This window comes from Manis javanica, chromosome X (genome assembly GCF_040802235.1).
Source record: "Manis javanica isolate MJ-LG chromosome X, MJ_LKY, whole genome shotgun sequence".
Classification (NCBI taxonomy): domain Eukaryota; kingdom Metazoa; phylum Chordata; class Mammalia; order Pholidota; family Manidae; genus Manis; species Manis javanica.
In genome coordinates this window covers 112,843,862-112,868,996 of record NC_133174.1, presented here as the reverse complement: position 1 = coordinate 112,868,996, position 25,135 = coordinate 112,843,862, and the positions used below count along the sequence as shown (strand labels likewise).

General features: G+C 40.7%; 2 protein-coding genes across 18 annotated transcripts in view; one reads left to right on the top strand and one right to left on the bottom strand.

Annotated features, from left to right (window-relative positions):
* SMARCA1 (SNF2 related chromatin remodeling ATPase 1) overlaps positions 1-3,807 on the bottom strand; it is a 284,916-nt gene extending 281,109 nt beyond the window's left edge. For 6 of the 14 annotated variants that reach the window (XR_012127464.1, XR_012127463.1, XR_012127461.1 and 3 more), the window contains exon 1: positions 3,456-3,806. Coding sequence is in view for 8 of the 14 variants with exons in the window: in XM_073227843.1 (XP_073083944.1) it covers positions 3,456-3,626 (171 nt within the window). In the remaining 6 variants the exon portion in view is untranslated. Of the gene's footprint in view, positions 1-3,455 lie in introns of all 14 variants that reach the window. The other 8 variants (XM_073227844.1, XM_037016923.2, XM_037016926.2 and 5 more) reach the window with 3 other exon arrangements.
* OCRL (OCRL inositol polyphosphate-5-phosphatase) overlaps positions 3,091-25,135 on the top strand; it is a 70,186-nt gene continuing 48,141 nt past the window's right edge. For 2 of the 4 annotated variants that reach the window (XM_073227846.1, XM_073227845.1), the window contains exons 1-2: positions 17,060-17,169; positions 21,711-21,790. In XM_073227846.1, coding sequence (XP_073083947.1) covers positions 17,102-17,169; positions 21,711-21,790 — 148 coding nt within the window. In that variant the 5' untranslated portion in view covers positions 17,060-17,101. Of the gene's footprint in view, positions 3,217-17,059; positions 17,170-21,710; positions 21,791-25,135 lie in introns of those variants that run through there. The other 2 variants (XM_073227848.1, XM_073227847.1) reach the window with 2 other exon arrangements.

Sequence of the window (25,135 nt, the reverse complement as noted above, 5' to 3'; positions counted from 1 at the left end):
GATCTTAAACGTAAGAAAAATATGCTCCCAATAGTCAACAAATATGTCTTCCAACATTTACTAAAATTTGTTTTGAGTAAATCCAAACTAAGATAACAGAATTTGGTCTTGTCAGGGTTCTACTTTGGAGCACTGATCAGATATTCTTCTTCAGTCTTAGTCCAAAAAACAGCAGTCTTGATTTACAGCATCTCATGGATGTCATCCGCGTGGGATGTTTTGAATGTAATCCTGGATGGATGAGAACAGAAAACTGCTAAAATCCCCTCAATCCCACACTTTTAAACTGTCACATACACTATAAATCCTATTTTATTTTCAAAGCAGTAAGTAAAGGAAAATTGTAATTAAATCGCACCTTTATCATTCCTTGAAAAGCTAAATTGAGTCTAGTTTTCAAATTTCAAAGTAGCAAAAATTACTCCCCCTCATATACACAAGTATGGATCTAATAATGTGGCCTGTAAATTTCACTTGTAGAAAATGAAAGCTTTAATACTAGAAAAACATTTTACTCCTTATTTTGCTTAGTTTGCAGTAGAATACCATAAAAATCTAATTGTATGCTAATTAAAATCTTGAGCATGCTATTAAAAGCTGTGGATAATTACTTAATTGGCACTATCTTCCACAACAAATTTTAAAACACCTACTTTCTAAACTTGCTCCTTCATACATGTTTTCAAAAATACATTTCTCATACCAGAAAAGATAAAAGGTGACTAAGATATTCCAATAAATTCCTTACGGATTTTATCATCTGGTAGACTAGATGCCATGAGAATGCAGCACAGGGTTATCAAGATCCCCTATCTTAAAGACCATGACCTTTTTCTTGACGTTTTCATTACCCAAAATACCAACTCCAATTTCCACAGGGTTAGGTTATCCAACTGTCAGATAAACCAAGGAAGTTTGAGAACCAGAAAGTAAGCAAAAATTCTTTTCTGTAGCGAAATGTCACAAGTCAATATATTGTCTCACTTTATGTATCATGAAAATGCTCTCATTTAGAGCTTATTTTCTTTTATTTGATATACGATTCTAGTAAATTTTATAATCTGGCTTTCTATACTACAGAGAATTAAAAAAGCAGCAAGTGACATGGGAAAGACCGCGAGAAGAAAGCACACTGTCAACAGCAAGAAGGGATGGCAGTAGCCCAGGAGTAAAACATGAGTTCCACTGCAGGAACATCCCTTTTCCTTGGTGTTTAGGTGTAATTATTTACCTCTTTGCTGCATCACTTGTATTTTTGTATTTTACAGTTGTTTTAAATGGTTTCATGATTTTGTTATATCTATGCCCTTGATCATAAACAATTTTTCTGATTAAAGTAGGTGAAGTGTTTAAAAAGTGATAGCTAACAGCCTGTCAATTGAGGAGGGAGCTTGAAAAATTATTTAAAAATGAACACAATACTGAATGTGTCTGGGAGGTGGTTACTTAATTGAGGGGAAACAGCCTCTTAGATCTTGAATGCCTCGTATCCCTGCCAGAGTACAATAACTGATGGACATGAGGAAAAGGACATGCCCTTTTAGAATACGATTTAAGGAGTCAAGGTAGTGTGCAACGTATTTCGATTTGGAAGAGGCAGAGTACCAAATTACTTTATTTGAAGGAATAGCACAAATGAAGAAGTGAAATAGATGCTTTGGTACTATTTAGATGTTAAAGGAAAATTAAAGATGTAAAGTGACTAAAGTACCAAACTTCAGATATCCGGAGTCCCTGCCAGGAAGCACCTCATTTTCCTATGCTGAGTAGACAAATGCAGTACTATTAGGGCAATTTCTGATGAGGCTGGAGTTCAAGAATATATATGCATCAACTCAAGAGATTGTATAGGTTTTTTACACATGCCCAATTTTCACTGATTCACAATTCAAAAATATACAACCTGAAAATTCAAAAACCTTTACTGTCATACAAGTGTTCAGCACTTACATTTGCCCAGGCTAGGGAATAGAAGGCGCCTAGTTGCATTTCTGGATTTCCCAACATTTGATTTATTCTGATGCTTGGTTTCTGGCCCAGCTTTAATCACCAATATTGTCTTACTGATCCAAGTACTGGATAGATCTGTTTTCCACGTTTTCACTTAGTACCGCAATTGTCTGTTTAGTCAACCTTGCAACAGCAAAACATGTCACTTAAGCAACTGAATTTAAAATTACTCTAATTCACGGTGAAAGGTGTGAATTTCCCTCAAAAGCTTTTCATTTGTCTTACAGTATCATATGATTCAGACAAAGCCACCTGAGATCGCTAAAGTATAATTTTAATCACCTACCGTTTTTAATTACAATATGTCTACTCGTAAACGGAAAAAAAATCCACCCATAAACGATCCATTCTAGTTTTAATATACAACAAAAATCCTTATGCCCCATCTTAATCTTTTATCTCAATTTTTCAACGCATTTCCTACTTTTATTTACATGTCTTGGTCCATACGAAATATGCCTTATGGAGATCATACTTATTTTCTGGATTTGGCTTTAATAGGTATCAGCGTGGTTCCCTTATGCACGTTAGCAGCAGCTCATCCTGGAGACGCTGGGTTAAAAAAATTTGAAGAAAAAAAACCCTGCATGTGTTCAGGGGCCAGCAGCGCCCACTAGGAGAGGGAGGCGGAAGCGTGGAAGGCGTGGGGCCAGTCTGGGGGACCATTTGGGTGGCCCCGGAGTGAAACCCTATACCCTTGGGGGCGGGGCAGGCGAGGGTGAGGGCGCCCACGTTGGAAATTTTCCTAAACCAGCGTCCACGGTTCCCAAATTTGGGGTTTGGATTGTGGGAGTACGACGCGAAGAGCTCGTTTTCTCGGGGTGACACCCCCGCTTTAGCAGGCCCGCACCAAACGAACAAGGGATGAGGGTTTTTTCCCCATACCATTCATCAGGCCGATATGGGCAAATCAAAGAAAAGTGTTTCCTACCGTCCTCCGCCTCCCAACCACCCGCACCTTGAAATTCAAATTTAATAAAATAAGCTCCAGCAAAATCTCTTTTGCGCGAGTGTGGGATTGAAGAGCCCAGATTTCCCAGGCAGAGGCCGACGGGAAGCGGGGGGAGGGAGCGACTGAAAGGAGAGGGAGAGGCGGAGGCATTTTCCTGCACAGCCCCATCCCCCACCCCGTTCCCCCAGTTCCGGGAATGCGAAGGGGGCCGGGGGCCGTCGAGGGCGCCCCCACCCCAGAGCATGGGATACCAGGTACCTCCACCCCGCCGCGCCCGCGCCCCGGCCCCGCCCCCGCCCTCAAGCGGGGAGAAGGAAAGGGGGAGGGGAGCGCAGGCTGCACCGCTCCACCGCCCCCACCGCCGCGCGCCCGTCGCCCCCATCGCTGCCGGGCGCCGCGGCTACCTGTCGGTGGAGAAAGATCAGGATTTGGGCCCCTCGGAGGGGCCCGGCACAGGATTTGTGAAGCACACACACACCCCCTTCCTATTTACCTCCTTCTTCTCGCCCTTCTCCGTGGCCACGGTGTCTTCGGTGGCGGCGCCGGCCGCTCCCTCCCCCTTAGAAGTGGACGGGCCTGGCTGCTCGTCCTCTAGGACCACGATTGTGGAGGTCGCATCAGCGGCTGCCACGGTGGCTGCCACTGCAGCGGTGTCCGGCTCCATGGCGTTGGGGCGGGAACGAGGAGGGGGACGAGTAAGGGGACGAGGGCTCCTGGGCGGCGGCAGTGGCTTCGCTGGAAAGAGCTAGATGGAACAAGGGTGGGGAATCACTCCGCTTTCAGCCCCTTCGCTCGCCCCCCCCTTCTTTAAATAACCCTCAACCCTGCCCCACTTCCGTCCACCCACCCTACGTCATGGCCTCCCCCCGTCGCCCTACCCCCTTCCTCCACCCCCCCTCAACGATCGCGAGACTCCCCCTCCCCATCCAGAGCCCGGGCCGGCCCCGCACGACCAACTGTTGCCTGAGTGTGGGGCGTGGACAAGAGGTGGAGGCGGGAACCCAGAAGCCTGCGGCCCCCTTAAAAAAAAATCTCCTTTCCCACACGCCCCCAACAGTCAGCCTGGGCTCCCCTCGCAGATGTGTGCAGAAGGAATCCTTTTTCCCTTTAATCTGCTCTTTGTACCTTGGGCCTTGGGGCGCTCTCCCCTTCTTGCACAAAGAACTTTTCCTCTGATTCTAAGTGTATGGTAGATGGTTTTTCTCACCATTTGCAAAGCCCAGAACCCTCTGGGAACTGCCCTTCCTCAGGTCCCTCAGGGGCGATGGGTAGTGCTTTTCTCACCTTCGTAAATTCTGTAGAAGGAGAAGCACCCCTTGAACCTCGATCGCAGCTGCAAACATTCACTTAGAAAGCAAAGCGTGACTCCTGGGTTTTATGTATACTTGCTCGATTTTCAACTCTGAAATCTCGCAGATGGCCAATGGGCGACTTTTGCCTTCACCAATGCATTTTAAAACTCCTGGGGGAAAAGTCAATGTCCCCAAAGAACCTAGGGCAATTCACAGTAGGTACCTAATATTAGTAGTTGGATTGAATTACTTTGATTTTTTGGTGCGTGTGTGCTATTCGTAGCCCCATTACTCTTCAGTAGTAATTCCACACCAGTAATATGCATGATGCTAGACATAAAAGCAGTTGGTAAAGTGTAACAGTATGCAATGTAATTAAAAAGTATCGTTTCTATTTTTCCTCACCATTTCTTTTGATTAATAACTGAAATCAGTTATTAGGGACAAAATATAGCAAAACATAAAGAAAATAGTGTACCAAACAACAATCACAAAACCTACAATTCACTAAACAGAGCAAATACTTGTGCAAAAACGTTTTGATATTTTAGCTATTATTGGTCACTTACACCTTAGTGTGAATGAGTGTGAGATCCTGTCCAGGGTCTGGTCTTGAACAGAGAAAAAGAGGCAAAGACCAAGACACTGGTGATTAAAGGAGGCCTTGAGAGAGGAAAGGAGAGGCTGGTGGTGCTAGCTCTGCTCTGATTTTACTTTCATTAAACCCTAGTGCCCTTGTTTCTCATCCTAAAGTACACAAATGTACTATCCAGTGGGTACAGAGACTCATAAGTATAAAAATGGTTCACATTTCTGGAGCATCAACTTTAGTTGAAAAGTGGGGTAGGATTAAGTTATTTAGCTAATTATTTGAAACGCGATGTTTTTCTAGTAAAATGTGCAGATGTATTAAGGAATGAATTACAGCTTGAAGTGTCTTCAGATAAAAGATTGAGACCTCCAGTTACTTAGACATTCTACTCCTTCCCCACTACCTGTTTAATCTCCTCAGTCATTAAAGGTTGGGTGGGAAAGTTCAAGAAGTACTTTAAAGAGAAGGATGCTGTAATGCATGCATCTACCTGACTTGAGAAGGATCCTTCCAGACAAGGGTAGTGAAAGATTTCTTTCCCACCAAACTGCAGCTATGGGAGGATAGAATTCCCCTTTCATTGCCTGGGAGTTCGAAGGAGAAAGGCTTAAGAAATATTTGTTGTGTGTGGATGTGTTCCTGCTTGCAAGGATGCTTTGTTTCATTGTATTTCTCATTGCCAATGTACAATATTTCACTTACACGGTGGCTAAATGTACTTCTGTGAGACAATCCGGGATGTGTAAAATAAGGATAATGTTTATTTCATAAAACTACTGGGAGAATTAGCAATACCATATGTCAGGAACCTAGCACAGTGCCTGATACAATACTGGGTGCTCAAGAAATGGTAGATGTATACTAGATATTACCATTACCTTTACAGCATCCCTTTATAGCACCTTTTCTGTGGGAACATGTGCTCCAAGTTCCAAAAAAATAATTTAGAATTTAACGTGGGGGCAGAACATATTTGTGCACTGGCAATTTTCCATGTATGTATAATGCGATCCTTCCTTTTCAAGATGATATGGCTGACACTGCTACCAAATAAGTTTGGCTGGAAAGGTCAATGCTTGGTCCATAGACCTTGCGTCAATTTATGTAAATATTGCCCTTTGGCTTGTGGCGACAGCTGCTATTTACAGAGCATGTGCTATCCTTATTTGCAAATCTGCCTAAAATTCATGATCTGTAGACTTTGTTCAATAAGAGTCACCTCATTTCTGAGCCTACTCAAAACCCTACTCTATTTGCTACTAATTTCCCCCATTAATGTCTTCACTTGAAATGATCTTTAACTGTTGTACTCCATTGAGGTTGGAGAACCTTTGATAGAGAACCCTGAGGCCGTATTTGGTAACTTGAAAAGGAATCCTAATCTACTGGACAATACATCCATATTGGCAGATTATGACATTGTGGAAGTCATCCAATAATCATTTTTGCAAGCCAGCCTTATTTAGTAACTACCGGAACACAGGTACAGTGGTGGTATTAAATACTTTTATGAAGTTTGTGAAGGCAAAGTCAAAGGCTTGGTGTTCTTTCTCTTATCCTGTATCTGAAATTTATCACTACAAGTACACTATGACTTCAAACCACATTGTGATCCCATTAATCAGTGTTCCTCAGAAGCTACTACAAAGAATTGTGATTTCTGGTTACAGTATTCTAAGTAACTCTTCTGTTCATATCAGTCAGCTCTCTCAATGTTCTTAAAAACATTTATGATAATGGCATTTTTAAAAATGTGGTATGTCCTTGACGCTCTGTATATTAAGGTAAAGGTAATGGTAATATCTAGTATTACACCTCCCATTTCTTGAGCACAACATTCCATTCCATTGAGTATTGTTATCAGGCACTGTGCTAGGTTCCTGACATATGGTATTGCTAATTCTCCTAGTAGTTTTATGAAATAAACATTATCCTTATTTTAAACATCAAAAAACAGAGACTTAGGTTAAATAACTCACCTAAGGTCACAGCTACTGAGTGACAGAAGCCAGATTCAAGTCCCAGACTGTCTGGCTCCAACCTCATCTTTCCACTTCATTAACTTCTCTCTTCTTCACAAGGCTTCCTCCTTGACAGCAGAAGTCATGTTGAAAAATATTCTGCTGTCTGTCTCCATGGTGTTTCCTCTGGGTTTCGGAGGAGACACTGTCATTCTTAAAGCTCTGGTAGTGTGCATGGCCAGGTGATTTCTTTAGCTCTACATAGAAGATGTTGTGAGGTGGGAGTTATAGAATAATTTGGGATTCTTGCATGTACCCAAAGTAATTTCTCAGAATGGTAATGGTGCTTAGGACAGTTAGAGCACACTGAGGGAGAAAACCTAACAGAAACAACTTAGACTACCAAGAAGAAGAATTTGGCGGAATATTTTACAGTATAATCGTAAGTTAAATACTATGCAGTCATTATGAACAATTATGTAAATATATCTCTCGACATGGATATATGCTGCTAATATATTGTTGAGTGAAAAAAGGCAAGCGACAAAATGGAATGATCCTGTTTTTGCAAACAAAAAAACCTATTTACGTAAGTAGATTTTCATCAAGGAAAAATCTGGAAAGTTCTACTCCAAATGTTTACAATAGCTAAAGGAGGCCGGTGGAATTATGGGTGCCCTTTTCCTTATTTTTGCTTTTCTATTAGGTCTAATTTTCCCTGATGAAAGTGTTTATACTTATATAATAAATAAATAACATTTTAAAAGATGAATTGAAAAATATTGCTCAAAACCAAACAAGTTAAAATCTGTAATACAAGGAGTAGGAGCTAGTAGACAGGGTGAATAAAAAAAGGAAAAAGAGTAATTTTATACTAAAGAGACAATGCAGTTATTTAATGTGTAATGTAACAAAAATAGAAATTTCTGTGCTGTTTATGATAATGTTACGTGATTAAGGAAGTTTTTTTAACACTATCATTTCAAGTTGTATGTAAAAGGATTTTTCTACTTTTAAACGTTAGCACACAAATCCTAGCTCAGAAAGAAGATACAGCCTATTTTTTAAGTATTTCCCACCCTGAAATTGTATACACCCCTGCATGCCCTAAAACATGAAACATATGCTAAGCAGTTTGCATTGGGTTTGTGAGAAGCAAATGGTGAGTAGTATAAAGGCAGAATACCACAAGTATCACCAGCTTGGGATCTACAGTCAGAAAGACTTGGAGTTCAAATTTATCAAATAACTTAACCCAAGCCTCAGATCTGCATCTGCAAAACGGATGCAATAATACCTAACTCAGAGTGGCTTTATGAAGATTTAATGTAAAAGTATATGTAAAACATTTAGCATTATCATTGCGTATAATATGCACTCAATGGATGGTAATTAACAAAAAGAAAAAAGCAAGGTGATACTTTGAGCTTCAGACTGGGCCAAGGAAAAAGCCAGGATATGAGAAAGTCAGTCCAGAAGTCAGTCCTAAAGTGGGAATAAGGCAGAACTGTTGTTTGGCAAGGTCATTTTCTCTGTTCATTCTCACTAATTAGGGTCAGCAAATTGGTGCAATTACACTTACTCAAAGGTAAGTTCGAAGAAAGGTGGTAAATGAGGGAGAAGAGGGTCAGGACACTTTCCCACTTACATTTTAACCTCCTTGAGGGCTGGGCCCATATCTGATTCATCTTTGTTAAAAAGCTACATGAAATGAGGTGGATGGAAAGGGGTCCAGAGACTGGCTCCCCAGCCACATTGTGTCCTCCACCCTCCACAGGTACCCTTGAGATTCTATGTTACCCTCTATAGTTTCTCCCATTTTTCTTCCTTTAATTTTGTCCTAAGGGTCCATTTTGGCTGAATTTCACATGCATAATATATTTATATAACGCTTTTCAAAACTCTTTTACAGCTTACCCGCTATGGGTAGAGCAAGTTATCAAGGTCTCTAATGACTTGCAATGACAATGGATTAGATTCTTGTCCTAGGTCCAGACCAGTGGTCTCAAACTTCAAGACATTGACATCACCTGGAAGGCTTGTTCAAACATGGATGGCTGACCCCACATCCAGAGTTTCTGAAGCAATAGGTTTGGGGTGTGGCTAGGAATTTGCCCTTCCAACAAATTCCCAGGTGATGTTGATGTTGCTGGTACAAGGACCACACTTTAGAACCAGTGATCTAGAACAGAGATCAGCCAACTTTTTCTGTAAAGGGTCAAATAGTAAATATTTCAGGCTTTGTGGAACATAGGTCTTTGTCACAATGACTAAACTCTGTTGCTGTAGCATGAAAGCAGCCAAAGACAATAGGTAAACACATGAGTATGCCCAGGTATCAATAAAACTTTATTTATGGACACTGAATTTGAATTTCATAGAATCTTTGGATTTTTTCAACCATTTAAAAACCATAAGAGGGGGCATCAGACTGTTTGCTGACCTGCAAGAGGCTCATTACCTAAGGAAGGCAAAACAAACACATGTGGAAAAAAAGAGGCACATCAAAGCAATAAACATATGAGAAGGCGTTTGACTTTGAAAGTAATCAGGGAAATGCAAATTAAAACCACAATGAGATACTGCTATACATCCACTAGAATGGCTAAAATTTTTCAAGATTAACAATACCAAGAGTTGGTGAGGATGAGAAGCAATAGGAACTCTCAGACAGGGCAGGTGAGAGTATGAATTGTACAACCACTTTGGAAACCAATTTGGCGTTATTTACTAGAGCTGAACACCTATGTGACCCTGTTGTTGTAGAGAAACAGTGACATGCCACCCAGATGCTCCTTCAAGGAAGGACATTCTGTGCAGGAATGAAGAATGCTGTCAACAGCCTCCAGCGGCCAGCTCCTTGGGGGTCTGCCTAAGCTGCAGAGGGTTCTTTGGCCAAGATCACATACACTCTTCCTAAGGTGAGTGAGCAAGGTAGCAACATAAATTAGTGAGACCTGATCCAGAACACACAGTTCTGGGCACTACTTCTTCCACAGCCCCGTGCCACATGTGCTCAGGCTTCATCAGACTTGGAGTTCGCCTGCTCCCTCTGCCCAGTCCTACTTCTCTCTGCCTTTCTAACTTGGATGATGGTCCCTAATAAGCATCTTGCAATCAACACTCCACCTCAGCTTTTGCTCTGAGGATCCCATCCTGCAATACCTTTCACCCTGTAGTTCCAATAGGATAATATACCCCAGAGAAAATCATTTGTATGTGCACCCAAAGCCATGTACAAGAATGTTCATAGCAGCTTCTGTGTATAATGGCCAAATAATGGAAACCACCAGCAGGAGAATGAGTGAATTGTAATATATACATACAATGTGATACTTTGTATCAATGAAAATGGCAGCTATGTACAACTACATGCAAAAACAGGCAAAAGTTTTTATGGCTGCATTCCTGCATTCCTAAGTGGTAAAACTGTAAAGAAAAACAAATAGGTGATTATCACAGAAGTGAAGATAGTGCGTATATCCAGGGATGATCTTCAAAAATTTCAGTGACCAGTATAACACAAATCTTGACCAATCCAAACAGACAGAGACTTTTATACCTCATCAGAGCATGTTGGCTCAATGCCAGCCCTGGTTTAATTCTAGATGGAGAAAGAAGGGGTAGTCAGAGGTGCCTGGTTTTGGGGTATCTCCCAAAATGCTAACACCATTTGATTTCTTGTCCCTGGATGGAGGTTACATGAGCATTCATTTTATACTCATTGTATACATGTATTTTATGCACATTAAGAGAAAGAAAAAATACACTGCAGGAAAATACAAATAATTGTTTCATAAATGTTTAAAAAGTATAAGTATAAAGGGCTGAGGAACTGGCTGGGGAGTGAAGATAAGAAAGGTCAGAGCTCATCATATGCTGATTCATTCTGTAACAATATCAAAAACAGACCTTGAGAAGTTCCAAGAAGTTCTGTAAGATGTACACAGAGACACTGTTTAGAAGAGGCAGCATTCATTCCCAGCTGAGGAGGAACAGGAGAAAAGCTTCAAAGAGGAAGGATCTTTGTAGGTGAGCATTGAAAAGTAGAGAGGATTCCAGGAGGTATAGTTGCAGAGGAGATTGGGGAAAAGACAGCATTAAGGAGCTGGAAGTAAGAATAAGTAGCATGTGATCCAGAAGTTAAATAGTTAAATTGATTAGAGCAGCATTTCACAGCTTGCTTTGAGGCTTAGAACCCTTAGGAAAATTCTGAGTCATACATTATTTTCTGCAAGAGACATTTATACGTTCTGCGGATTCCTATCAGATGGCTACTGTGTTAAGTGTGAGGTATATACAGCCACAGCAAGACTGACAAGGCTCAGGAGCTTGCACTACCTATGTACTTAATTCTAGAGGCACCATTCTTCCTGAGAGCAGGAACCAATCTAGATTCATCCACAGAAACTCAGTCAATTCAATGTGGATTTTATGTGTGATATTGTTTAAATTAATCAGATTTAGGATTCAATGCCCACCCCTTCGTGACCCTAGTGTTGATTTTGAACTCCAGAGTTTATGCATGACTGAAATAGCAGTGGTGGTGGAGAGGCATCCACTCCTTGGGGTCTTGATATATTTTCCTCTGGCCTTCCCTGAGATGTACAGTCACCCCATCATCCATCCCTGCTGCTATCCATGAAGCAGTCAACTCTTGTCATGCAGCTTGACACAGCTTGACCCAATGCTGCTTCCCCTTGTCCTGACCACAAGACCCCAGCTTCTAAGTTCTCTTTTCCTTCTTGCCTCCTTCTCAGTTCTGAGGCTCTTGTCTACAAGACTGGAGGGATGGGGGTGAGTAACATAACACATCTTCCCCAGCAAGTTATTTTTCCTAAATCTTTTTGTTTTACGCCCTCAACTGAGACATAAAACAATAACTGAAAAGCCAAACTTATGTTCTGCCCTTCCTTCATGACACCTGTGTGAGAGGCAAGACCAGCCTCATGTGCCACTGCCTGCATCAAGAAGGGTCACAGGGTTGACAATAGAAGGGACCTCAGCTAATCTTCAGAGATCATCCCACTGGATCCAATGACAATGTAGATTAAATGTCACAAACAGAAAAAAACTGAGTTGAATTAAGCTATAACTCTATTTTCTCTTTTAGGGTTTTTGAAGTACTAGAGAAATCTTTATGTGTTATGTAAGAATTTTGATCAGATAAGTGCAGCTTATGGGTCTGATTAGTATCAGCTTGAGAATTTGTAGAATTTTTATCTTTTTTATGGTATTTCAACATCAGCATCTCTTTGATTCTCTGTAGCTATATAATAACCAGCTTATGCCCATTAAAAAAATTTAACACTCTATAAAGGTCAAGAGCAAGTTAGCAATATTCAGCTGAATGGTCAATGAGCACACCCATCTGCTTGCCACTAAATGCTGCATGGGCTCAATTCCTAAGGGAAATGCTGGGTAGAGCATACGGTTTGTGAAGAATTGTCGTGGGAAGTAACTCTGAAAAGATATGTTCAGGACAGAATCCTTGGAGTGTTCAGTGCCAGGCTAACTCTGTAGTTTTCCAATGCAGCATCTTCAATTTCTGAGGGGAGAAGGGAAGTAGGCCTGGGCAATGCCAGACCTGGCTAGGGATTCTCAAAGCAGGAAGGAGAGCCTGGCCCAAGAGAATGAAATAGGGGTGGATGGCAAAGGGAATTAAGAAACTAGCCAGGGAGGAATCAAGTAGCAAAGGGCAGGTGAGACTTAGAGTGGGGAAGGAGGGCCTGGTGTGCCAAAGGAGGCCAGCTTCTCCTGCCCCTAACCCTAACTTGCCTGCCTTGCCTGTGGCCACCTAATGAGCCTTTCTCACCCCAAATTCTATAAGGAGTAAAGAGTACAAATGGAAATATGTATATAAAAATGAGCTCTTCATGTTGCTCTGTGTGGAAAGAAGTATCTGTGTTGGGTATGTGTATAAAAAAAAAACGAGGCTTTTCAACTAGTGTTGATTTAAAAATCAATGAATCATTTATGCCTCTGCTCAGCCTGCCTTCCAGCCTCTCTGGCTGCTGACTCACTTACGTGAAATCTTCCTCCCCAGCCTCATCTATGTTAAGCAGGCCTGTTTTTGCCTTTTCAGGCCCTAAGCTCTCTCATTTGTGAAGGCTTCAACTATCATCATATTAAACATATTAAAATGCATCAACATTCTGCATTAAATATTAATACTTTTGCCATAAATTTTTGAAAGTGGCTTTTGTTACTTTGCTCTTGAAATTATTTATCTGTGCACAGCTAATTTAATTGATAATGACTGTGATTTCTTCATAATCGTTATGCTTACTTGGAAATTCATGGGAAGTGAGAAGCTCCAACCTGAAAATTGTTTTCAAAGACAATGGATTTTTTAATAAATACAAAATTTAATAATTAATGAACTTGATATATGTCAAATTTTGTAGCCATTTAATTAGATTATTGTTCTTTAGTTTTCTGTTTTCTTTTAGTATTTCATAGTCTCTTTTCAAGATCTCACTTTTTTTATTTTGTCTCCGAAAATCCTGTAAGGTCTAAGCACTTAGTTATAGTGGTCTGATGGATAAATGACAGCACTAAGCATCCACTGAATCATGTGTGTGTGTGTGTGTGTGTGTGTGTGTGTGTGTGTGTGGCAGTGTTGGTGGTAGTGAAGGTGGTGAGACTTACGTTTTCTTGAAGTTAGAGTTTCACATATTTGAATTTTGTTCACTGACCATTTAACCTTTTGCACTGGATATCTCTTGTATGTAAATACAAGTATAGGGCATAAGACCTTTATTAGCTAGGCAAAATGATAATGATAGGTGAGGATGATCAGAACTCTCTAGTAAGGACTTTGTTATAGAACCGACAAAATGTGAGTTACTGGATATCATAGGTGAAGGAGAATCAGGGCTCAGTGATAAATCTGAAGTTGCAAACTTGGGTGACTACAGTGGTATCATTAACAATAGCTAAGTCAGGAGACAGTGGTGGATGAAATAATATTTTAGCTAACTTACAAAAATTAAACACATACAGAAGCACATAAGTAAGCATAGTCCCCCAAAGTGATCCTAAAAAAGGAGCTACAACAATTTGCGGCTGGATCAGGCCTAGGGAAATGATTATATTAGTCATCTTGCCTTCTTCCTCTCTGCTGGCCCTAGGCTGATAGGATACATGTCTTTACCCAACTTTGACTCCAGTGTCAACTATTTCAATGCATCCTAAACACCACTTACACTCCCTCATCCTGTGAACTTCTGCTTTACTTGCTATACAAATTCCCAAGCTTAATGCCCCTTTCTGATATATTTTCTCTACTCCTGCTTTGAGCATTGCCAGAGAATGTTACAGACTCATGCTGACTTGGAACACTATAGAAATTCATGTCATCTACTTCCAGGTAGGTTGTCTCTGTTGCTCTAAAACCCTTTATTAGCTTTTCTGGATTCACTACCACTCTCCAGCAGTGCCTGTTCCCTTCTTATTTAAGTTCCCAAGCCTTCTGCTCTGGACTTCAATTTCATCAGATTAAATGTGAAAATTCAGGGAAATCAGTTATCATAGTGCCTGCCTGGCACATAGAACAGTCTAAATAAAAACTCTTGTTACTGAATGAACTCCATGTGTTTGGTTTTTGGTTAAAAAGCTTGGGCTTTGGAGTTTGACAAACATAAGCCTGAATCCTAATTCTGCCCTTTACTAGCTAATGGGCAAGTTGCTAAACTTCTCTGAATCTCAGTTTTCTCATCTTTAAAATGGAAAAAATAAATTAAAAAATGTTTGCCAAACCATGGTTGTGAAATGATATCTCATTTTAATTTTCAGTTTTCCTGAATAGTAACAAAGTGAAGCATCCTTTCATGTTTTTAGTGGCCATTTGGGTTTCTTTCGATATGAATTGCTTGTTCATATATTATGTCACTTTTTCTACTGGATTTCTTTCTCTTTCTTACTGATTTATAGGAGTTCTCATATCTTCTGGATATTAATTCATTAATCAATTTAATCGGTATTTTTCTAGTATCTACTTTGTTCCAGGAATGATTTTAGGTTCTGGGAATGCAGCTATGAACAAAACAAAGCCCCTGATCTCATGGAACTTCCATCTAGTGGGGGAAGTGAAACAATAAATGAAACTGATAAGTAAAATAGAAAAATGGATAGCAATAAGTCCTACAAAGAAAAATAAACATAGAAGATGGATAGGGAGCATGTGTTTATTTAATTGGATAAGGCGATTGTTGAGTTGCAGTCTTAAATAAAGTTGTTTAGGAAGGCCCCACTGAAAAAGTGACATTTAACAAAGACCTGAAGGAGGTGAGAATGCAGGCATAGTGAACAGCAAGTGCCAAGGCCCTGAGGCACGAGTGTGCCTGGCAAGTCCTAGGAATAGCAATGAGCAGTAGTGGGCTGGAGAGAGTGGTGGGAGAGGAAGTCAGAAAGGTGATGGCAGTGAGAAGCATAGAACCTCATAGATTAGCCTTTGTCAGTTAGACACTTTGAAAGTATATTCTCCCAGTCTGTGGGTTGTCTTTTAACTTGTTTATGTTGTCTTGAAGTACATACATCTTGATATTTAATGTAGTTAAATGTGTTATCAATTCCCTTATTGTTTGTGCTGTCTAGCATCTTAAGTAGTCATTCTCATTCCCTATTCTAAGGTCACAAAGATATTCTCCTATTTTCTTCTGAAAGTTATGATGTTTTGCTTTTCATGTTTAGATGTTGAATCCACCTGGAACTAATTTTTTCCTCCATGGTGTGAGGTTAAGGATCTAATTTTATAATTTTCCACATGGATGATAAAGAGTTCCAGTACCATTTAGAGGATAATCCATTCTTTCCCCACTGATTTCAAATGTCACATACCTTGCATATCAACTTTCCATATATGTATGGGTCTGTTTGGGGGCTCTGTATTCTGTTTCATTGGTTTAGCTCCAAACCATATTGTCTTAATTACTCTAGGTTTAAAATCGGTCTTGATATCTAGTCCACTGTAGACTCTTGAGCAAATGGTAACATTACTCTGGGAAGAATGTTCTGAGGGTTAAGAGAGTAAAATGGCCAAAAAAAAGTATCACTAGGGTTAACAATAAAATGATGGCAGTGCGATGGAGAGAAAACAAGGAATCTAAAAGTAATTCCAGAGAAAATATTAACAAGGTTTGTTGGCTGATTGATACAGAAAATTAAGAAAGAGGAATAAAGCATATGGCTTTGAAGTTTCGAGCCCGGGTACCTGTGTGAAATGATGCTGAGTTAAAGTTTTTGTGGGCTAGTGTTGTGTTAACAATAGGGTATATATATTAGGCAATGCCTCCGGGCCAGGAATACATATTTGGTCTTTGCTTAGAGGTCACGTGGAGCAGACGTAAAGGATGAGCAAAGGTCTGAGCTTTGGGGATTTTTCCGAATTCGCGGGTGGAAGCAAGGAGGGGAAGGGGAGAACATCTGAAATGGAGGATAATCGGCAAGGTGCGTTTTAACTGTACTAAGGATTTTCTGACTGGATGATGTGGAGCCTATTGGCCCAACACATTAGAGTTCTCCCGTAGGTTTAAGTAGGTATGAGTGTGTTTTGTTTCTGTGGCAATCTTCAAAGTCCCCTGAACAATTCTGGTGTCACAGGCAGCAGCATATAAATGTATTCCTTGCTGGACGTAGTCTAGACGCCCTTCGTCCGTCCGGTGTCTCGCTGCAGTTACCCAGGTTGGCCGGAGGGGGCGGACTCTGCGGCGGCCTGGAAAACTGGCTGGGGCGCGAGGCGCCGCTCTCTCTCGGGTCAGGCTCCCGGCTCTCGGCGCCCGGCTCCCAGCTTCTGGCGCCCAGCTCCAGGCTCCAGGCTTCCAGGTCTCGGTTCTTGGTTCCAAGGTCCCGGCTCCCGGCTCCCGGAGCGGAACTGCAACTCAAACGACGCGGAGCCGAGGAAGTGGGAGTGAGGACGCTGGAGGCAGCGTCGTCGGATCCTCTTGTAGTCCGCTGCCCAGCTGAGACCGGAGGTCGCACGGATGGAGCCGCCGCTCCCCGGCGGAGCCCAGCCCCTCGCTGTATCCGCCTGAGAGAAGGGGGAGGGGAGGCCGCGCGGGGCGGGGCCTGGGGGTCGTGGGGGAACTGTGGCACGCAGCCGAAGGGTGGGGAAACGACAGGCCCATAGGCCGAGCCAAGCTGGGTAGGGGGCCCGGCGCGGGAGGCGATGTCTGGGGCACGGGGGAGGGCGGGCAGAGGGGCGGGAGCTTCCCTACGCCCCGCATCGCGCCACCTTTCCCTGGCTGCGCTTCTAGAGGAGACCCTTGACTAGCGCCTGCATACTGTCGAGGGTATGGAGATGAAGGGTCCTCTCCGGGAACCCTGCACCCTGACCCTAGCCCAAAGGAATGGGCAGTATGAGTAAGTAACCAGCTGATTCTCACAGATGAGGGTAGCCTGCCATTATCTCCCAACCCAAACCGCGACGAACAACCCACCCTCCTCCCATTGAGGCCGCATGGGCAACAAGTTCAGGCCCAAATGTGAAGTGCGAGTGCTCCAACCACGGGGTTTTGTTCCCAGTTTCCAAGCCGCTTGATTGTTCCCGGCAGTGTTGCTCAGTGGAAAGAATCAATGGTCGAGGAAGCAAGAAGCCTGGGTTCTTAGTTCCTGCCCCTGCAACTGATATGTGTTTGCAACAAGTCAATAAGGCTTTCTGGGCCTTGGTGTCCTCATCAGTTAAATAAAAACATTAACTGCCTTCCCTTGAAGGCTTTAGAGTTGTAACTGGGAGAATAATAAATGCGTAGGTGACTTACAAAAGGTAAAAGTGCTGTAAAAACGCTTGGTTATTAACCTTACAGAAGTGCCTTCTTAACCCCATCAACTGGTTCCTCCAGTCTCCCCACCCCTTTATTCCACTTGAAGGCATATTCATTAATTCAGTAATGGTTTAGTGTAGACCAGCCAGTAACTACCTCACTTACTGACTTGACTGTTAGAAAAAAGTAATGAAATGTTTAGAAATATAAATGACATTTGGCGTTTTACCACTGTGTTACCTCCCACTTTACCTTGCGCATCAGACTTCAGTAAATACTGTTGACTGATCAAAAGATTATTTTGATAAGCTATCACTATAGCTGCTGATCTCCCTCTCAGGCCACTAATGCCTCATATTAAAGTATCCTTGGTGATCATTACATATCATAGGCCCCTATCTCTGTGTGCCCAAGCCACCTTCTTTGGTTGTTCACTGGTTTCTTGACGTCAGAGTTTAAAAATTGTTGTTCACTTAAATCCTGTCATCTCCCAACATTGGATTCTGCCTAAAACAATTTTTCTCAGTCCCCGCTTTCAGGTTGTCCAGACTCGGTCTGTATCTACACTAACTTACACGTAATAAATTCCCATTGGCCTAGCTTGCTCTTTTCTGAGACTCTTGGTGCCACTCTAACTGGACATCAACTGATTCTATGAAGTAACTCTTCCCTAGTCCTGCTTGGTCAGTCTGTTGATACAGTAAATTCATGCTATTTTCCCCAGGTTTCATCAAATCCTGGAAGACCAGTTTAATAAAAGCAAATTCAACAGAAAAGTGGAACATCACTCCCACTTTCAAAGTCTAAAATGGAGTGGAGAGATGTGACCCTTGGGCCTATTGGTAAATTTTTTGCACCTGGGTTTCTTTTTCTGTGAAAACAAAATTATGAGGATTAAATAAAATAGCTACATAGTGAGATCTGGTCCCTTGGTTCGGTAAGTTTGGAACTCTACTCATCTAATAAGGTAATAAGCAGCTTGCCTTAAGATAAATGCCTCATTCTATCTGGCCTCTTGTACTAGAAGAACTATTAAGCTTGCTGTGGTACCTCTCTTGACCATCTGTGTCCTCCCCACAGAGAAATTAAATTCTTCTGTTCCGTTTCTTTCTAAATTGTGGGGGAATAGCAACAACTAATCCTTAATGACTTGATATATGCCAGATAATCATCTAAACACTTTTCATGAATTAGTTCATTTAACCCTAATGTGAGGGTTCTTGTGAAATTGTAATACTATCATCATCCCCTTTTTCTAGATAAGGATAATTGAGGCATAGAGAAATATATGATTCATTCACAGGGAGTAGCGTAGCTGGAATTTGAACCCATGTAACACATTTCAGAATTACATAGTCTGAGAAGTTTCTTTTGAAATTGTTTACTGGAGACACTGTACTAATACTGTACACCAACTATAATCCTCAAAGTCTTCTCTTGGGTACCTTCTCTGACTTTGGTGTCCTTAACTTTTTTACTTTTGGCTTTTTTATCCTAGAACTTGAAGCCCATTTAATCTTTAGTTCTGTAGTTCCTGCTGTTGTGGGAGAATTTAGTGAAGAGACTAAAGTTACAATTAAAAATAGGTTTTTTGGAAACGGAATCAAATATTAACATTCATTTTTTTTTCAAGGAAAATGGACTATTAAGCAACCTGTTGTTTCATCTTTAACAGTCCTTAAACAAAACCAAGTATTTCTTAGGTATAATGCTGAGTCCGTTTTCACAGTTTATCATTATTTTCTGTTTGACAGCTGTCAAATTCTGATTTCCATTGTTTCGCCATATACTATACTATTGTTATTCATCTGTTCTGAAAGGCATGATTATATTTAGGTAGAATTTTTATGCTTATTCTTAGCCCTGGTCTCTTGCTACAATTTATTTAGTGACCAACACAGTACATATTAAATATTTGAGGAATTGACTTAAATTTCTAGTGTATCTTTGTTTTGTGAAGAATTTGTGTGTGTGTGTGTGTGTGGCGGGGGCTGCATGTTTTTGTTTTAGCTGAGGTGTAATTGACATAACTAAAGTAGTGTCAGGTGTACAGCATAATGATTTAATATTTGTATATACTGTGAAAGGATCACCACTGTAAATCTAGGTAACATTTATCACCACACGTAGTTATAAATTTTCTTTCTTAAAGTAAGAACTTTTAAGATCTACTCTCTCAGCAATTTTCAAATACACAATACAGTATTAACTAACTATAGTCGCCACATTGTATATTACATCCCCTTGACTTACTTATTTTATAACTGGAAATTTGTGCCTTTTGGCCCTCTTTACCCATTTCACCTCTTCCCTTCCCTTCCCCAACCCCTACCCCTGACAACCACCAAGCTGTTCTCTGGATCTATGAGCTTGTGTTTTGTTTTTGTTCTTAGATTCCACATATATGTGAGATCATATGGTATTTGCCTTTCTTTGTCTAACTGACTTCACTTAGCAAAATGCCCTCAAGGTCCATCCATATTGTCTGTTTAGTAATGGTTTGTAGCAATACAGTCCAGTTCAAGCTTTATTGCTAACATTCAACACCATTTTCTAGTCTGCCAGCTTTAAGATTATATTGGTGTTCATGTTCCTCAAAGTAAGCTCTTCCTCGTTGACTCCTGCTTTGTCAGTTTTTTATCTAATATTTGGTCTCCTTCTGGGTTTAATAGGACTTGCTACTTGACTCATGAACTTTATACATTGAAAGGGACTTTCCCCATATACCTTAAAATATAAACCCCTGCAAATTAGGTGAGCAGGATTAGAGCAGAAAGACAGTATTAATACTTTTATTTCCCTTATTTCTATCTAAGCAATTCCTTCCCCCAGGTTATCTCCTTTAAAGTTAACACATTTGAAAAAAAAAACTCAAAAAACTAAACTAACAACCTCCCCAAAAGACAACAAATTGGAAATCAAAATCTTCAAAGTAGTGATTTTTTTTAGTGTTTGAAATTGAACAATTCTATTTAGAAATTCATCTCAGTTTATAGCTTAATGAAACTAGTTCATCTAATCATGTATTCAACCAATATTTTTTGAACATCTGTTAGGTAGGATCTTTGCTTTCAAGGAGCTCAAATCAGTGAGGGAAATAAATATAACCATGATGGAGTGTGTAAGTCCTCTGTTAGAGGGGCAAGCAAAGGGCATGAGGCCACTAGCTTTGCTTAGGGTATTGGGAAAAATTTCAGAGAGGTGATATTTGAGCTGGGTCCCAGGAAGTAAAAAAGAGTATTCCTGGAGAAAAGAACCACCTGAAGAGTGCTTGATTTGGGGGAAGCTGGGAGATGTTCAGAGTCGTTGTTTGCCAGTAGGTTATACTAATTCTGGGCCATTAAGGATAAGTAGTAAATGAAAATATTTCAGGAGTGCATAGGAATGTAGAAGTCTTCCATTTCATACTGGGGGGCCAAATGCAGTTTTTTTAACCTGGAAATACCAACATGAAGTTGGACACCAGAGTAAAAACACAAGGGATCTAAAGGCAATCTGGTTGTCATATCTGCTACCCTGTTGGTCACTAGGGTTATTTTGATTGATCCAGCTGGCTGGGCACATTCTCTTACTGCTCCATGAACCTGCATACTAGTTTGAAGAGATAGAGCCATTCTTTGGTAAAAGCCATGGGTGTGTATTTGGAAAGCTACTTTATGAAATTTCTAATTCATCTATTCAACAAACTTGGCTGGCTTTTGTATGCCAGGCACCATACTAGGTGCTAGAAATACTGTGGCAAAAAGATGGCCATAGTCTTTGCCCTTGTGGAGTTCACACCTAGCCATTAGTTCTTTGCCCTTGTGGAATTTCCACCCTGCCATTATTTCTTCATTCTGCTATGTATACCTGAAGGTGCATGCCCTGTAATTCATGCTCTTAAGATTGTAAGCTGTTTTTAGGACATAGACTGTTATATGTACTTTATGGCATAGAACAGTGTGGGTATTCTGTTACTGATCGCCACTAATATCCTTTTAGACCTAGAGCAGTATCTGGCTGGCATGATACTCAGATCCAGGAGATACAGCCAGTTCTAATAAATAGACTAGATTTGTCTAAAAACACAGCAATGTATTTTGTTGTTAAATGTTTGGGTTTTTCACTAGTTATTCATTGATGCATTCTAATGTTTCCTAGGCTAATAATCCAGTTGCATGGGAAGGAACAGCATGTTCAAGATATCATTCCTATAAATAAACACTTCAGATGTGTTCAAGGTACTGGCTTTAATTGCTTAGCTAGTTTTAAAATGTTTTTCCTTGATCATTACTGCATTGTGTTATACTATACATATTTAAATTTGTCACTGTATGTAAAATCAAATGTGTTACTCTTTGCATAAAAAGATAACATTACTAATCTATCATTAAGAAGATGAATGCTTTGTCTAAGAGTGTTGAAGGGTTATACTGAAATATGTATGTATACATAGTCTCACCTGCTTCCCTGGCTGGGGGATAGAGATGTGTATCATCTGTGACCTATGTAGGTAGTCTTTCATTCTGATGGACCTATATGTGGATTCAGATGACATTCTTGGGTTTAACTGAGAAACTGCTCATTGTAAAGTATCAAGGTCACTTGGATTCACATACTCAGCACTTTCTTCCCACATTATTTGAAATTAAGACATTTGGCAACACACCTTGCCAGATTGTAATACCTTACACTAAATTTTACTGATCCCCAAACCTTGACATTGGTGACACATAAGAAAATCATCTCCGGAGAGGAAATATTTAGCTTCCTGCCCTCAAATTTAGGGACAGAGAACAGAAAATCTGTTGTTTCATCTGCTACAATAAGACTAAGAAATAGAGAGGTTTGTGTAGGAGGTGTCACTTCTGTCATCTCACTTTGCTCTGGAAAGGAAATTGATTACTAGAGAACAAATGCTTTATATTTCCAGTGGGTCCATTGGCTTCATGCATTCTGTATCAGCTTCAGCTTCTTGGAAAACCTGAACCCTTGCAGGGATTCTTTCTTAACTACAATGAACGTTTTCTTTTTTTATTTTGGTATCATTAATTTACAATTACAGGAGGAACATTATGTTTACTAGACTACCCCCTTCACCAAATCCCCCACACATACCCCATTAGTTACTGTCCATCAGCGTAGTGAGGTGCTGTAAAATCACTACTTGTCTTCTCTGTATTGCACAGCCCTCCCTGTGCCCCCCACACACATTATACATGCTAATCGTAAGGCCCAATTTCTTCTTCCCCCCACTTCTCCCTCCCTTCCCACCAATCCTCCACAGTCCGTTTCCCTTTGGTAACTGTTAGTCCTTTCTTGGGTTCTGTGATTCTGCTGCTGTTTTGTTCCTTCAGTTTTTCCTTTGTTCTTATACTCCACAGATGAGTGAAATCATTTGGTACTTGTCTTTCTCTGCCTGGCTTATTTCACTGAGCATAATACCCTCTAGCTCCATCCATGTTGTTGCAAATGGTAGGATTTGTTTTCTTCTTATGGCTGAATAATATTACATTGTGTATTGGTACCACATCTTCTTTATCCATTCATCTACTGATGGGCACTTAGGTTGCTTCCATTTCTTGGCTATTGTAAATAGTGCTGCAATAAACATAGGGGTGCATCTGTCTTTTTCAAATTGGGTTGCTGCATTCTTAGGGTAAATTCCTAGAAGTGGGGTTCCTGGGTCAAATGGTATTGCTTTTTTTAAAAAATTTTATTTTGGTATCATTAATCTACAATTACATGAAGGACATTATGTTCACTAGGCTCCCTACCTCACCAAGTCCCCCCGACATACCTGTTCACAGTCACTGTCCATCAACATAGTAAGATGCTGTAAAATCACTACTTGTCTTTTCTGTGTCGCACAGCCCTCCTCATGCCCCCCCCACACTATACATGCTAATCGTAATGCCCCCTTTCTTTTTTCCTGCCCTTATCCCTCCCTTCCCACCCGTCCTCCCTAGTCCCTTTCCCTTTGGTAACTGTTAGTCCATTCTTGGGTTCTGTGCTTCTGCTGCTGTTTTGTTCCTTCAGTTTTCTTTTGTTCTTATACTCCACATATGAGTGAAATCATTTGGTACTTGTCTTTCTCCGCCTGGCTTATTTCACTGAGCATAACACCCTCTAGTTCCATCCATGTTGTTGCAAATGGTAGGATCTATTTTTTTCTTATAGCTGAGTAATATTCCATTGTGTATATGTACCACACCTTCTTTATGCATTCATCTACTGATGGACATTTAGGTTGCTTCCATATCTTGGCTATTGTAAATAGTGCAGCGATAAACATAGGGGTGCATCTGTCTTTTTCAAACTGGAGTGCTGCATTCTTAGGGTAAATTCCAAGAAGTGGAATTCCTGGGTCAAATGGTAAGTCTATTTTGAGCATTTTGAGGAACCTCCATACTGCTTTCCACAATGGTTGAACTAATTTACATTCCCACCAGCAGTGTAGGAGGGTTCCCCATTCTCCACAACCTCGCCAACATTTGTTGTTGTTTGTCTTTTGGATGGTAGCCATCCTTACTGGTGTGAGGTGATATCTCATTATGGTTTTAATTTGCATTTCTCTGATAACTAGCAATGTGTAGCATCTTTTCATGTGTCTGCTGGCCATCTGAATTTCTTTTTTGGAGAACTGTCTGTTCAGTTCCTCTGCCCATTTTTTAATTGGATTATTTGTTTTTTGTTTGTTGAGGTGGGTGAGTTCTTTATATATTTTGGATGTCAAGCCTTTATCGGATCTGTCATTTACAAATATATTCTCCCATACTGTAGGGTACCTTTTTGTTCTATTGATGGTGTCTTTTGCTGTAGAGAAGCTTTTCAGCCTAATATAGTCCCACTTGTTCACTTTTGCTTTTGTTTTCCTTGCCTGGGGAGATATGCTCAAGAAGAGGTCACTCATGTTTATGTCTAAGAGATTTTTGCCTATGTTTTTTCTAAGAGTTTTATGGTTTCATTACTTACGTTCAGGTCTTTGATCCATTTCAAATTTACTTTTGTGTATGGGGTTAGAGAGTGATCCAGTTTCATTCTCTTACATGTACCTGTCCAGTTTTGCCAGCACCATCTGTTGAAGAGACTGTAGTTTCCCCATTGTATGTGCATGGCTCCTTTATCATATATTAATTGACCATATATGTTTGGGTTAATATCTGGGATCTCTATTCTGTTCCACTGGTCTGTGGCTCTGTTCTTGTGCCAGTACCAAACTGTCTTGATTACTGTGGCTTTGTAGTAGAGCTTGAAGTTGGGGAGCAAGATCCCCCCCAACTTTATTCTTCCTTCTCAGGATTGCTTTGGCTATTTGGGGTCTTTGGTGTTTCCATATGAAGTTTTGAAGTATTTGTTCCAGTTCGTTGAAGAATGTTGTTGGTAATTTGAAAGGGATTGCATCAAATCTGTATATTGCTTTGGGCAGGTTGGCCATTTTGATGATATTAATTCTTCCTAGCCAAGAGCATGGGATGAGTTTCCATTTGTTAGTGTCCTCTTTAATTTCTCTTAAGAGTGTCTTATAGTTTTCAGGGTATAGGTCTTTCACTTCCTTGGTAAGGCTTATTCCTAAGTATTTTATT